The sequence below is a fragment of the Pseudoliparis swirei genome, chromosome 2 (assembly GCF_029220125.1).
Source record: "Pseudoliparis swirei isolate HS2019 ecotype Mariana Trench chromosome 2, NWPU_hadal_v1, whole genome shotgun sequence".
NCBI classification, from domain to species: Eukaryota; Metazoa; Chordata; class Actinopteri; order Perciformes; family Liparidae; genus Pseudoliparis; species Pseudoliparis swirei.
Genome location: NC_079389.1, coordinates 15,163,637 through 15,179,691, shown reverse-complemented (window position 1 = coordinate 15,179,691; position 16,055 = coordinate 15,163,637). Strand labels below are relative to the sequence as shown.

Here is a 16,055-nt window from a genome sequence, read left to right as displayed (position 1 = left end):
TCTTTTTTAGTGTTCAGGTTTCAGCTCCTTGTGTGTATTGCAATTACAATTGTATTGTACTATTGCAGGTTCTCACCGGACTCCCACTGGCTCAGTCTTAGTGAGACCTTCAGGCTTACCATTTTTTGTTCAGATCATCTCATTAAAACTATTTTAATTCCAACAGGCGTGTCATGTTTTGTTAACGCAGAAAATAGGCTTCTTCTTTTTTATGAACTAGAATAACAATGAAGCTCTCTGACTGGAGAGCATTTCCAGATTACCATATAAAAAAACCTGACAAGTGAGGAACTGAATGACAGTCATAATGCCATGAAGTCGTAAAGGCTAACTTTTTTTTGCAGTGTGCAGCAGAGGATGTTTGATGCTTTGTCCATGCAGTGACAAATAACTTTCACAGCCCTTTTTATGGGCCTGACCTTCACGCTGACATGCATAACCCGCAAACTCCAAGGTCAATTACATAAGCCTCAAAACTCAATACACCCATCTTCTGGTAAGGCATCAAAGAACAGGACTCCTGCATGGCTCTCTTCGGTGCTGATTTGCGGAAATCTTTGCACTTGGGCCAGTCTGCAGCAGCGGAACAGGAGAAGCTCTTGTCAGCAGGTTTAATCTCATTTGCATTAAAGGAAGGGAAGCTGTAGACTCATCAAATTTCAGTATTGTGACTTTTATTTTTTTGCTTGGAGAGGTACAACCTTCTAAATAACTCCTTTTGGTTGAGTTTTTATTTCAACTTATCTGCAAGAGTTAGCTTCATTGTGCAGTCAGCTATGCTTCAGAGACAGACTATTTAAAAAAATGTCTCTTATACTTAATTTTAGAGTGTATCAAAGAATCTATTCATACACATGGAGCTGTATTAATCAGAATTTCATGCAGGCTCGGACTGGCCATCGGCGGCACTGGGCACATTCCCATGGACTTGCCTTGCTATTTTGGCCACAACAGTGTTAAAAATGTTGAATGTAATGGGTGAATCAAATTTAAAATGACATGAGGCTGATACAGGGACTCAGAACTGTGTCATGTATGTATGTCAGTGCGTTTACATGATGGTATAATTCGAATCTTGCTTTAGTCGGACTATGCTATCTTTTGGGGGATCTGCTATTATCCCAATATACATGGCAGTGAGTAATTCGAATCATTGGCCGAAAGCATGTCATATCCGATACGATAGGTGGCGCTGTTTTCATTACAACTCGTGGTGATACAGCCATTTCCGCTTGACCTCTTCACCACTACCAACAACAACCAACAACAACAACATCAACATTTCGAGAAAGATGGCGAACAGAGAGCAAGGCGAAGCTACATCCCTCTACTATTCTTGCATGATGTTAATAGTGACATTATCGTCTCTTTCGACTCTTTCGACTTCCGGGTCACGACATAGGAGGGAGGGCGTCGGAGGGCGTCGGGATCTCAAGCATGCGCAAAGACGCAAAGTCCAGTTCCTAATCCAATTCACCGTTGCATGCCGCGAGAGTCGAATTATCAACCGGATCGGATCGAGTTATCCAGGGGTGTTAATCGGATCGTAGTCGGACCGCACATAGTCGAACAAAGGTGTTTACATGAAACGGATAATTCGATTTCAGTCCGACTAAGCCAGTTATTCGAATGCATGTAAACACGGTGATTGTAGATTCCTAACTCTGATGAGTAGCAGCAGATTCTTTTCTTAGCTATCACTATGTTCCATAAAGCAAACTTTTTCTTTTTGCCTTAAAAACATCCTGCAGCTGCATTTATAAATGTACTTTTGCATGCAGTATGCATTTAGTTAGAACATTATCACTTTGTCATATCATTAAACCGTACATGTTACATGCAAAGAGCAACACAGAATGCCTGAGAGCCTTAATGCATTATAGTCTCTTCTTTGGTCATATTGTTTATTGAATTAATTATTTAAATCCAATGAAGACATTTCCATGATAAATTAAACCGACCCCTTGGTCATGGGTTTCTTTTAATATCATTTTGAAAAGGTAGGCATTTTTGTGTTGTTGTTTAATTGCAAAAATCAGCTTTACGGTTTGTGAGCCCCTCGAACATCCTCTTGTGTCCCTGCGTGGTCCGCTGTCACTGTAGATTGAATTGGGCTGACGTTATATTCCCAGTCTGAATTAGGTTCCCAGTTTGGCCCTGCTTTTATATATTTCACTATTAGTAATAATTGAACCTGCAGGAGTCCTTCTGTAATGAGATGCCCTTCTGTCTCTGATTCCCGTCATTTACACAATGGCACTACAGGCTGGATATTCCCAGTAGCTATGGAGCTTCTGATAATTACTTCGTCATGGGCGTGTATCTTTCCCGATTCCTCATTCAAGCCTCTAATGGAAAAATGTAACTGCGGGAGATTTGACCAGAATTGCAAAGTTTTGTATAAGGGTGATGTGAAAACCCTGCGCTGCATGAAAGAGACTCTGAAAGTCGCTCTGAAAGCAAACTCCTCTGAGAATATTCTCATGGGATTAAGGATCTGACTGCCAGGAATCTCGTGCCTCGTGGCCCATATGAGACAAGCGGACAGCTTTTTTTTGACAGCATCAATCAGTTCACTGCCAGTCATCAGGACGGACAAAAGTTCAAAATGAGATCTCAATTGAATAATCAATGTAAAGGGCTTTTGAAGAGACGCGTCAGATTTAGTGAAGGTCGCTGATCGCTGGAATACTTATGGTGATTTAAATGCTGATCACATTTACATGAAACAAAGCCGAACAACCAATTTAAATTCACTTTTCATTGTGTTTCCTGTCAATGGTAAGCCCAAGGCACAAATTGAAAAATGCAGAGTGGATGTGTTTGGTTTCTATAAAAGCATGAGTTGTAGAATATGTAATTGGAGCAACATCTTTCAGCCTCAGATCAATAGTCCACTTTGAAATATATTCACCTTGATCCTTATCAGGCTAACTTGGTGTCCTCGATTCAGCGAATCCAAGGGAGATATGCGGGAAGGCAGATAACAAACTACATGCTTGTATTTGAATCTTTAATGAGATGGCGTTTTTTGACAGGAATTTGCTGAATTGTAATGGCAAGCTACATAATAGATAGTATTTGAATTGAACAAAAAAACCATCTTGAAAGCTTTACAGCATTTACAAAAAGCCAGAAGAAAACATTTAATTTAAGTGTGTGTCACTTCAATTGTTGTGTGTGAGGATGGATAAAAGTGTTCTATATATGCTCATATTTAAGGTACTGTGTTTTGGTCATTTAAAAAAATCCAGGTGATTTTGATGTATGAAGTGGCAGCTAATTTAAGGATGTACAATAGTTTTTTTGCATTATATAAATGATGTTGCTTCCAGTATGTGTTGCCTAAACATATCTGAATTAATCACGTATGTACCAAAAATAAGTACAATAAATATTTCAATATTTTAAACACACAGCTGCTCCCCTTAACTGCAGGGAAAAAATATTTGGAATGGTATCTTTAGATGATTATCTTCTCCTTCACATGTTTCACAACCCTGAAACCTCTATCATTACTGAGACAGTTATAATTTCTTCACGTTCTAAAAGTTGTTATTCCTTTCAGAAGTGTGTCTGGTGTTAATGATCTCAGACGAGTGCCTTCACAACAAGAATTTTCTACACAGTAAAATTGGCAGTGTCAATTTCACACTTAAAGAGTATATTTTAACACTCAGCCAGTGAACATATGGTCCCTTATCTTTAGAGTGTTAAAGTAACACTGAACATAGTGTTAACATTTCAGAGTTAATGTAACTTTGGTAAGAGTTATTATTTTACTCTCCACTGCACTGAGAAGTGTTCATTTTGATTAACGCTCGTCCGAGTGTCAAATGTAAATAACTCGTGTCAAAATGAACACTTCTCAGTGTAGAATAATAACTCTTACCAGAGTTGTGTTAAATCTGAAATTGTATCGCTATATTCAGTGTTACTTTACATTTCATTTATCTGAGACTTTTACGCAAAGCGACCTACAATCATGTTACAATCATACACCATATGCACAGCGACAGGGAGCAATTCAAGGTGGGTCGGGATTGAACCCCCAACCCCTAATTAAAAGACAGACCTGCTGACCACTGACCCACAGTGGCTCTATAACACTAGCTAGATAGGGACCATATGTTCACTGGCTTAGTGGTAATGTTCTCTTTAATTCTACCGTGCAGCTTTTGACTCGGTCACGTTAGCCGTCTGTCATTCGATATTTCAAGACACAAAAACAGCTCGATGTAAGTTGAACTCAGTATAGAATTATTCTAAAATGTTGCTTCTGCTGAAATATCAACGTTTGATATAAAACAAGTGATTTAGATAAATTATTTCTAGAATTAAAACGCAATTTTAAGGGGAAGTAGGGGGCGGAGCTTTCCAGAGTAACAGTGAACGTTGTCATCAACATGGGGTTTTTACTGTTGCTTTAGTTGTCATGACTCTGACAGTCAATTCACACTGTATATTTTACACAAACATGTGTATCTCTGAATATTTACACCAACACTGGGGGCTATTTACTCTTGCTAGTGTTGTGATAACTCTGAAAGAGTCAATATACTTCAATATTGAATTTTTAACACTGGGGAATTTACTGTGTAGCCCTCCAGGTTAGAGAGTGGCCGGCTTAATGAGAAGGAATTGTGTAATGCTGATGTTGGGTTGCAAGAAGAACCATCTTCTGTTTCTGTGAAAGCATCAGATGACATGTTCACAGACTGGCATTTTGCAGAAGTTTTGGAGCAAAGAGCCGTGCAGCAGCAGCAGTTTCCTGTCCCTTGTGAATCGTTGCTTATTTACCTTTTAAAGCTCTCTTATGCAGCAGCAGAAGAAATCCCACTTTGATACACAGCTGTTATCAAAATGCTGACAACTGCAGAGCCCACAGGAAAAATCACCTGGTGGCAGTCATCGTTGTGATTACATTCAAATGAAAAAATTCACTTCTGAGGATGTATCTTCCAAGTCGTTAACAAACATGCCAGCTCCAACACATTTGATGTTTTCCACCAGGGTCCTCAGTCATTCTATTAAAAAACAAACGAAAGGCTGATGAATGAATAATGAATGATTGAACGTGAACCTTGTGTCAACAACAACAGTGAAAAAGGTCGTAGCTATTCCAGCTAAATATGAGATGTTTATAGGCTAGAGATGATTTCTAGCACTAAAGTCCACCATACTACTTCATTATTTAAGATGTTGGTTAAAGGCAAAATGATGTCCTGGAGAATTAATTAATTCTAAACAATATGATATGTTATTTGTCCACTGAGATCATTGAAGGGGGAACAGAACCGTTGGCGCTTGCTGTAACACTGTAAACTATCATTATTAATTAAATCATGAAATGAATCAACATTTTGAGAGTAAGAATCAGTTCCGATTTTGTGAAATAATTATTGGCATGCAAACACAAACCTTGAAAACACACATAAAGTGAACCAGTTAAGTTATGGAAAAATGTTACAGATGAAATTACAGGTGAATAAGAGGTTGCCACTTACAAGTTTACCGACTTCAGCTTTATGGAAATATGGCTCTAGAGACAGCAGGCAGCCTATAGTCTCCTGCAAATTACATTCACATATACATTGAAACTGCTTTATCAATTAGATTTAGTTTTTTATTTATTTATAGATGTTTATCTTGTGTTAGTCTGAACAGAGATCAGGCACAGTAAGGAAAAAGTCTGTGATTGTGTTTGGTCTGGAAGTTTGAATTCAGATCTGCATGAGTTATCAGATTACGTCAGATTACGTCAGCACATTTTACATGCTAACATGTCATTCACAGCTAATAACCTCTGAAGGGTCACCGGGCACATGGGAACTAAGTGTATCATTTATTGATGCGTATTCTCTGTTTTATTCAAAGTATCACATTTCAACTGAGCTCATCTGCATAACAATCACTTTGCTTATTCTTGTTCCCAAGAGGACAAGCTTTGACTTATTTTTACAAACCAACTCAATCCTCCAAGAATTATTGTACTGACTGGAAAAAGCTGACAGGGAAGTGCATTTGCCTTTGCTGCAAGAAGTTGCCAGAGGGTAACTAGATAGTGTCCGCTTGCAACAGCTTATCTGGTGCTTACTGGCTAAAACAGACACTTGTCAAATGTTTTTTTTCTTTTCTTCTTTGTCACTGTTAAAGCGAAAAAGCCTTCTGTAAATTATTCAGTGGAATTTGGTTAAATGTGAAATCTTGATAGACTGGATTCTAGCACATTGTCTCTGTTGAGCTTATTTTTCAGAAACAACAGAAGCTCTCTGCAGCAGTGATGTTTGATTTCAGCTTTGATGGTGCAACAGAGTGGTGAAATTGCAAATAAATACACTCAGACCCTGAAATGAAATGTAAATGTTGCTTGACTGTATCCCTCCACACAGGGATTTTTGACAGCCACAAGGCCCTGGTTAAGACCAGTTCCAAGAGCTTCAGCCTCATAAACTGCTGGAATAATCCTGCAGGAGCTGAGGGTGATCCCTCTTATTAAGGAAAACCTTTATTGATTTTCCAATCTTTCAAAAAAATCATTGCCAGGTTCCCACATAATTTAAATGAACAGGCAGCTTAATCATTCAACCCTCTCGAGAAAACAGGCAGGATTTATCAAAAGGAAACAAACCATCTCATTTTATATAGCACAACACGGAATAAATAAATAACAAGACAGTACGAAAATGTTGAAATACATCGTCACTTAACAAATACAATAGCATTCTCCCAATTTGTTAAAATGCTATTGGAATATCAACGTTCTGCCCCCCAGAGATCAAGACACCTCACTATCCTGAATGTGTTTGATTCCATAGTCAAAGAGGGAAATAAAAACTTCCACAATGGTATTTTTGTTCTTCTTTTTAGAGAGAAAGACTTTGATTTACAATACTGCCTCACCTGGGATGTATCTTAGAATGCTTCAGCTCTATTCCTCTTTGTTAAAAGCTGTAAAGAACACACACTATTTATGAGAGGTGAATTCTCGCATTTTAAAGATTTTCTACCATTTCAAAGATGCCAAATGAAAACCTGAGAGGATCTTACTCTTTCAGTCGACTAAAGCTGACACAGGATGAGCTCACTGCTTTGCTGTTGTGTTTAAATGCTGACGCTCATGGAAGTCAGAATAAATCAAATTTGAACCCTCTGTTTTTTGAGGATATCAGCAATCTGATGGACTGTATATGCCTTGAATTTCAAAAACAAAATTTCAACAGGTGAAAGCTACAGACTGCACACTTTCATTCGTCTGCCATTATATTCTAAAGTCAATTTCCCCAACACATCAACTAGTTTCATGTAATCTAGTGCAGTGCAGCAACACTAATGTAATGTTATAAAACCGACAGAGAGCCATTTTAATCATACTGCAGCACCAGCTGACAGTGTTGTGAGGGGATGTGCAAAGGGAACATGCAGTCCCTTATCATATGTGATACCTCCTGTAGCCTTTGTCTCTCACACATAAATATATACAACACGTACCTGTAGTTGAGCTAAAAGCACCACACGCTAATATGCAGGTTTTAAATCCAGTCGCCATGTAATTTAGTGCTAAATGTAAACCCCGATGTTAAAAAAGGGTAACTAAGTGGTTGGTTTGTTCTTTGAACAGTCACTTTCAATAATAATAGCCCTATTAGCCACAGTATTGCTGTGCTCCATTCTGGTCTCCAAGAAACCGATGAAGGTCAAGCTTAAATGGCTCCAGCTCTCTCTCTCTAAACCAGAGACTCTGAGCTTAGCCACAGCTCTGGGAACTGGCTCACACAGAAGATTTACCCCACAATGCCGTTGGCCTAGATAGACACAACTAACACACAATCGGGTGGCTGTGCATAATTTAGAGCACATCTTTCCGACACTGACGAGTCCAAAATGAAAAGGGAGCTCGGTCAGCCAAATGGAGTATTCATATTCATTATGTCCTTGATGAAGATGGGAACGTTAAATCAATATTTGCCAACGCGACGCTCAGACTCGCGATGTAAAGCCTGGAGCCGCTGCACAGACGGTGAATGTGAGAACATTTGGCCTTGAGGAATCGCTGCTCATTGACACCAGACAACACCAAATACGTCCTCGTCCGTAACGCCACACGCTTTATTCTACAACTGGCTGTTCTTCAACTGCTGCTTCGCTTCAAAGCACTGTGATACAATCCCTCGGAAGCAGGCTATTCTGAGGTGCAGCGCGTTATCTTTGAGATTTCCTTCCTTGTTATATAAGTAGTTTTCCTTTTAAAGTTAACTGAAGCAACAACTCATGAGCCATCTTAGTGCTGCAAGGATGTTAAATCCTCACTCGTGTCCCGGTTACTTCCCTTTTGAACATATGCTCTTTCAAGTGAAATTAATCAATGTCTTTATCACTTGGGCAGTGTCATTACCCAACCACAGAGTGAGAAATGAAAGCGCTAATCGCACAGCAAGTGGGACATTTGTGTGGGTAAGCCAAGTTTTCCTCTTCAAGCTGCTTTGGCATTTCCAATTGAATTTGTTTAGCGAGTGAAGGGGTGAGGCATGATAGTTCAGATTGTCTTCAAAGGGGAGGAACACATGACTTCAGCTTTCAGGAAAGAAATCCAATCGAGAGTCTCTCTCAAATACATATGCACATTATTTTCATAATCAGACAAACCTGGGGCCCCTAATCCACAGCAGAACAGGAAATGAGTATTCACTGCACACCAATGTCTTATTAACTGTGTTACGTAACCACGGCTTACACATCATTATGGTAACAATCCAAGCCCTGCTTATCATCACTGGGCTAGGGATAAATAGTTTGATAGAAAGTACCATGGCCCTCTGGCTTGATGATGTCCAATAGCAGCCAGTGTCAGAAAGAGGAATATAACTTTCTATGCAGAACTAGGTGCACTGAAAACTAATTTTGTATTTTTGTCCGATAAAGAGAAGTAGGAAGGACTGAAGGTCTGACTCTGGTGTGTTTATACATGCAATATGAATGCACATATTTAAGTATGTATTATCTTTTTATGATATCATTGAAGCAACATTGGCAAACGACCAGCGGTGTAGTAATAAAATATAATTTGTTCCAGAGACTAAAGACCGGAATGACTATATTTGAATCGTCAAAAAGTGTTGTTGATTGAAACATGTAAAGAAGAAGAAGAAGATTTACCTGCTTTCCAAGAGAAATGGTGGTCCTTTGTAAACACAACATCAGACTGGACTGAGAGGGAAACAAGTGACAAGAGGAGGAAGAGGCTGAGGGAGCTTCCAGCATGTCGCGTCCAGGCAATGGCCCCAAAGTCATCTTTTAGAGTCATAGTCCAGCCCATTGCTTCCTCTCTTACTCCTGTGGAAAGAACATGAAATTCATCAGTGGGTCACTGGTAAAACATTCAGCGAGATATGGGCCAGAGAAACCAGTGCTGAGAATGTGTGTGAGCTTTTTAAAATGGGAGAAGTGAAGGAGGTGTCAGACATTCTGAGGTTTCTGTGTAGAACATATACCACTGGAACCTACAGCCGAGAAATATAACTTTCAGTGTCACCTTCCAAAGTGCATAACACTCTCTCGCATATGAATCATAGGCTGTGACCAAAATCACTCATTCATTATTATTATTTTAATATCCTAGCTAGAGGACTCATAGTTTCCCACAATGCATGGTGAAAAGTACAATAAAGGTCCTCAACACACAATTCACACATTTTCACTGTAGATTAGGGATAACCTAAATCTACTTAGAGCATTTTTCCTGAGAGGCAATTCAATAAAATAGCTTAAAATATGTGTGTATGACAACATTGCATGTCAATATCTATTGTGGATGGTCCACCAACCAACATTGATCTGGGACGTTTTAGTTGCACGACAGCAATGACGTAATTAACCACCAAAAAAGAAACCCAAGGAGTGTCCAAAATGTGGGTTTTTTTTTCATTTGGATGAGCTTACAGTAGATGTGAATATGTATGGACACAACCTCTGAGTTTCTTTCTCATGTTATGTAATGCAGCTAACGAGTGATTCCATGAATGCTTCTCCTCCCACATAGACCAAACATAATTAGTCAGAGAGGCTTGAGATTCTCAGCCTCCCAAGGTACAAGTGGACACATGTAATGAAGGAAGGAGGACTTAAGCTTGGAGTTATATGGGTATTAGTACCTTTTTAATGCTGCTCATTTATTCATATCGCCGGCTACAGTGATTCATGTCCTAGGAGTGTTGGGGATTAGTCCTGGATTCACTAGGCCTCTTAATTGTGTTGTACGGAAGCCCTGAGAGGCAGCTGAGAACAAATAAATAAATCTGGTGTTTCATTTTTTAAGTCTGATCCAAGTAGTTTTCGCTCCCGTGTTCCTGGTTTAAGGTGGAAAACACAAGTTTTCCAGAATAAACTTGCAAGATTCCTTGTGGGGGGAAATAAATGTGTGCTAAGTACACAAGTTTTACTCATAACTTTTCGAAAAATACTTTTTTCTTCGCACAAGGTATGGTGTGTTAGCAAGTTATGTAAATTAAAATTCACCTGGAGGGAAACATGAATGATTTCAGTTCAGTTTACAACATGGCATGGCTTTTACAAGAGCAAACACGAATAATTGATTGTGACAAAAATACAAATAAATACAAAATTGGATTTTGAAAGATAATCCTGGGAAAGCATTTTTTTGTATATGTTCTTAGGTCGTAAATAAAAGTGAGGAAACAATTTAGATTTGACTTATCTTGCATGCCTCTCAGGGCTTTCATAGCATTGCACCATCAGCCAAATGAATTCATACACAATTGAATCTGAAACACCTTAAATGTCAAGAGAAATGTATTGAGAATTTTATAAAACAACTCTCATATTACTGAACTGTAACACTTGGGTATTGTGACATGTTATTACCGGTGGTTTCTTGTTTGGTAAAACTAAACAATAATTTAAAAAAACGTTGCTTATTGTGGGGGAAACTCATGTCAGGTGGTGCATACTGTTTCCACAATAATAACCCATTTAAATAATTTACCTTAATTTGATTTAGAAGGTGCATCATGACAATATTATTTCAATTTTGCAGATCACCACGTCACACTGGGTGTACAGCTGACAGCTAAGTACCATAAAGAATATCTGATTGCAGATTAACCACAGAGAGGTAGCAGGCATTGCAGATTTAAGATTATTTACACATAGTGTGTCTATGAAAATGCCTGGTGCTTCATTATTTTATGCTTGATTTCATTCAGGGAAATTAGATTTGGACTTTTCTGCTTTAGCTGTGTTGTGGTGGGGGCAAAAAAGGTTTAATGAAAAGGAATTGCTGGGCGGACATGGCTTGGTGCCCAGAAATGGTCTGCCAGATGCCCAGTTGTTGATGGACTGTCCAATTTCCCTCCGGGTTTGATGTGTTATTCTATAGTCAAAAGTGTTTTGGTCTTTATGTGTCAGTGGGGCTTTTAAAAGGTGAAATGTGTAAGATATAGTATGGCCTGAACTTTTTGTTCAAAGCACCAAAAAAGTATTAAAATCATGAACCAAATGTCAAGAGGCTGCAGGCTTCACTATGGCCTGCAGCCTCTTGACATCTACATCAGTCAGCACTGCGACAGTCTGGGGACCTGTAGAGGGTCATGTATGTATATGTATATGTATATATATATATATATATATATATATATATTTAGATTGTATGGCTTTACTTTGAATTCCATCAACCCAAAGAATACATTTTGGGTTACTTGTTCTTACTAATTTCAAGAAATCATCCACTTTGAATAAAATAAATCAAACCTTTAACGATGCCGTTGTCTCCCATTGTTTGATGGCCAGAGAATATATTTTATTTGGATGAATGAGCCGAGTTGTCTGGCACTTACACAGCCATTTGCCAATAAGACACCTCTGTTGCTGATTACTAGCCAGCCTCTTGGGCTGCACTGTGTTGTAAGCCATACCTGACTGCAACCCAGATTTCATCCTCCCTCCAGCCAGTCTAATTCCACTATTCATGGGACAAGCTGGGCTCTCTATAGGCTGACATAATGTGTCACAACTGATTAGGGAAACATGGTCTTGGAACAAAAACAAGCAGTGAAAACGAGCATGACCTCATGGCTTCCAGCTATTGTTTTTCAAAGACAGACATTTGAGATTACCATAGTGTTAGATATAACAACATCTTCAAGTTCCCTCTCTATAAAGAGCCAGTGGCAACTGTGTTCATACAGCTCAGGCTTCTACTCATCGAATCTGTGTCATGAGAGGGAGAAGGCAGGTTATCCGGAAAAACTTTAAGAAGCTCTTAAGCTGGGTCAAAAGGAACCATGGTCAGCTCTCGGTGGTCACAGAAAACCTCGCAAACAGCAGCCTCGCAAGATGCTGCTGTGCATCCTATGAGATACTCTGTGGTCTGATGGAATGCAATCTGCCTCTCTGTCTCTTGTTGTCCTTGTTTGGGGCTCACTCACTGGATTCATGGAGTAAGGACCCTGCAGCTACCATTAGGGAACAGATGAGCAACATTCTCTTTCACAGGTGGTCACAATAATTAATGTTTGATTAGATCTTTCCAAATGGATGGCAACAGCTAATTTGGTATGCCAAGGCTCTGAACAATTACAATGTGATCCTCCAGCCTCTCTTTAAATAAGCCAGTTCTGTCTGGAGTGGAAACAAAGGCTTTTGAACCCAGTATATTTCCCAGAGATGCCAAACTCTTCCCTAGTTATCCACACAATTATAGAGCCCATCAGCTCATTCCCTCTTCACATCCTTAGCTTAGATCTCCTGCCCATATACCTGTGCTCTTCTTTGTGTACTGCGTCAGTATATTCAGGTTAACACAGCTGCACCTATTTTTTTTACACGTTGTGGTGCTTGCAAATGGTTTTGATTGGGTTTCGCAATACAATTCATTCTCACCTCAAAGAAGCTCATTTTTTAAGATGTTTTCATTGACAGGAATGACCATGAAATTATTTTAAAAAATCTTTGTATTTCTTTGATCACAGGCTTGCTGGTGAATCTGCATATATAGATAGATGATAGATAGATAGATAGATAGATAGATATATACTTTATTAATCCCCAAGGGGAAATTTGTCGTGACAGTAGCAGCAACACACAAGAATAAAAACAAAACACAAAATATAAGAAACAGTATATATATATTTGAGAATATTGCTCTCCATCTCCATTTTAATCTTGAACATGCTTATTATTCTAGAAATTACATCCATACTGAACAAATCTACACCTCAGTTTACCTCCAAAGCCAATGATCACTGCCAAAGCATAGGATACGTTCAAATATTTAGTTTTAGTCAACAACAAAATCGGACATTTTTATTTCTTTAAGCATTCTTTTTGTATACTATTCATTGTTCAACCATTATTTATTCAGGGAAGTTTCACAAAGAGAGAGATCTCTTGGCCCACATGGAAGCTGCCCCGTAAAACCACAGTTCACCTCCCGCTTCTCTGACTTTGTTATGCACAGTTATGGGGCCTGTGTCCGTGTCACTCTGATCTGCATTAATGCGGCAGACTGATCTCCTCAGTTCATCCAGTAATCATTTCGGAACTTGGGCTGGCTGAACAGAACCGCACTCGAGCATTCCCCGAGTTAAGTGTACCTGCAAAACATTGGGCCATTTCTTTAAACGATATCGAGAGAAAGAATGAGATGGCTGACCATCACCATTCATTCTAGTACTTACCCATTGGCAAAAGATTGGCTCTGAGAGTAACGTGAACATTAAAGTCACAGTACTCTACGCAATTCTTTAGCTTACTGATTTCTAAATGTCAGCATGCTGCCTGAATGCCTTCGTATTTTCTTTCCCAACATTTTTTTGCTGATTCTATGTGGGTTGGAGATGACTTTAGTCCATAAATCTGTTTCATCCAAATACTGGTAACGACAGATACCGTTTCTAACATAGATGGTACATTACCGAGTGCAATATGCTTCTCATTAATAGGAGAGCCAAAGGTCAAGTGGCTAAAGCAAGCTCTGAACAAGACATATTTTAGGTGGCAGAGAATAGTTTTTACTAATCAGAAGCCTGAAGCTCCAGTTCGTCTTCACACTTGTTTAGTTTTTAAAAACGTCTTTGTAGTTTGGTCTTTTTTTCTGACGGTTCTTACAAAAGAGTTGTCAACTATTGTTGTCATAGTTTCATTTGACGGAATTAACACTGGTTTGGGACAGATATGACAAACGTCGTATACATGCACTTGAAAATAAAACACAAACAATGACTACATTTACTCAAAATCAACTCCCAAACTGCAACTAGAGGTTTGCAAGTACCTGAGCCAGATGACTGCCAGTCATCCCTTTCGGTGATCCGGTTGGTGCAGTGGCAGATGTTTCTTCCAAGTCCTTCCACTGAAGTCAGGTGCAGGGCAGAGGAGGCCTTCAAAGATGTCAAGTCTGACAGGGACAGTAAATCAGCTGTGCCAGGCCTTATGCCTGGAGCATCATGCAGTGGATTAATCCTGTGTGCATCAATGTGCAGAGGGCTGGTGTCACACCTCCAGCAGCACTGAGTGGTATTAACTCCCTGGCGCCGGCTCTGTCAAGTACCCTGCACCCACTGATGTTCTCACAGAGGTTGGCACAAGAGTCAGCCTACAGGGTCTGAGGTGGGAGAAGAAAGGAGAGACGGAAAAATGAGACACTGATTAACACATCTGATACCATAGCACAGTCAAAATCTGACACCTCATACGATGACATTTTTAAGATTAGATTTCTCACACATGACGCATTGCAGCTCCTTTTGCTTCTCAGAGGTGTGCACGAGATACAGACGTATATTTCGTCTTATCTTAGCAGAACGATTTCAGAGAGTTTCTGTGCATATAAAACTAGATTATGATGTGTCCCAAATGTAGAGTTTCTGCCGCTAGAGAGGGGGGAGCGCAACGTCATGTATGCAACGTATTAGTACAAGGGCGATCGTTGTTTATGAATTTTACATGAAACGGCAAGGCTTACAGTCATGATTCGTCACTGCCTGTGTCACATTCCGCCAGTAATATCAAAGACAAAAGCGCAGTTCAAGAGTAACAGCTTGGAATTTGTCTCTCCTATGACATTCAATGATTGCATGCCAACCTTCCAGCCAAGCCTGCTCTGAGAACTAATCCAGAGGAAACTTGGATTCTATTAACACCCCTGCCTGCCCTCATCTCCCATCCACTCCGACACCTTCCCCACTGGACCCACCTCGATGCTTTGCTCCCTTATTGACCTTCCTGGCCACGTTCCTGAAAACCCCAGGTCCCAGTGACCCGGACCTGATTTCCCAAGGCTTTTAAGTGCTCTGCTGGATGGAAGAAAAGGTGCTTCTCGTGGGTGGAGCTAAATCAATTGTGAACATGCAGTTTCAACTAGGGACAAGCGATTCAATTAATCTTATTCAATCTCCACCTTGGACTTCTATTACAGTCAAAGTATGGGTGCTATCTCTCACTGTTTTCTCACCTCTTTTTTTTAAATCTAGCTATAGTCGGTATTGCAATAAGCATCACCGAAAGAAAAGTAAAGACAACATCGTGGAAACCAGAATACATTGTTTGAACAGAGGCTTTCTTGGTCTAGATATCTTAACACGTTCACACAAATGTGTAAACTTTAAAACGCAACGCAACATTTATGTTATTGGTCATTGGTCTGCCCAGATAATAGACTCAATGTAAGAAGTGGACGTCGTCCCCATGTCATCACCGCTTTAAAGTCTCCAATTCAGCATTTTTCCGATATCTTTGTTTTTTGCAACCAAAAGTGATACAAGAGAGCAAAACTACCGGTAAGTACAATCAAATGCATAATTAGATGTTTTAGGCCACCAAAGTGTTATAATTAATCAAACACACTGTGAAAAAGTCAAAAACACGGACATTGACGTGAGCTGTCAGTTCATCACACTGTTGACTTTTATTGGTTTAAGTGTTTAAAAAAATGTGTTCATCACTTTTACATTATAGAGCAAATACTAAATATTTTTTTTAACTGTCTTTATAACTCAATCAACAGCCCATAAACTGCCTCCAAAATGACCCTACATTAG

The 16,055-nt window shown here is 39.4% G+C and overlaps 1 protein-coding gene across 3 annotated transcripts in view; it reads right to left on the bottom strand.

Moving 5' to 3' along the window:
• thsd7ba (thrombospondin, type I, domain containing 7Ba) overlaps positions 1-14,619 on the bottom strand; it is a 123,570-nt gene extending 108,951 nt beyond the window's left edge. For 2 of the 3 annotated variants that reach the window (XM_056434718.1, XM_056434712.1), the window contains exons 1-2: positions 14,291-14,619; positions 9,157-9,333 (exon numbers count right to left, since the gene is read on the bottom strand). In XM_056434718.1, the coding sequence (XP_056290693.1) occupies positions 9,157-9,316 (160 nt within the window). In that variant the 5' untranslated portion in view covers positions 9,317-9,333; positions 14,291-14,619. The remainder of the gene's footprint in view (positions 1-9,156; positions 9,334-14,290) is intronic. The other variant, XM_056434705.1, reaches the window with a different exon arrangement.
• Between the last annotated feature and the right edge of the window lie 1,436 nt (positions 14,620-16,055).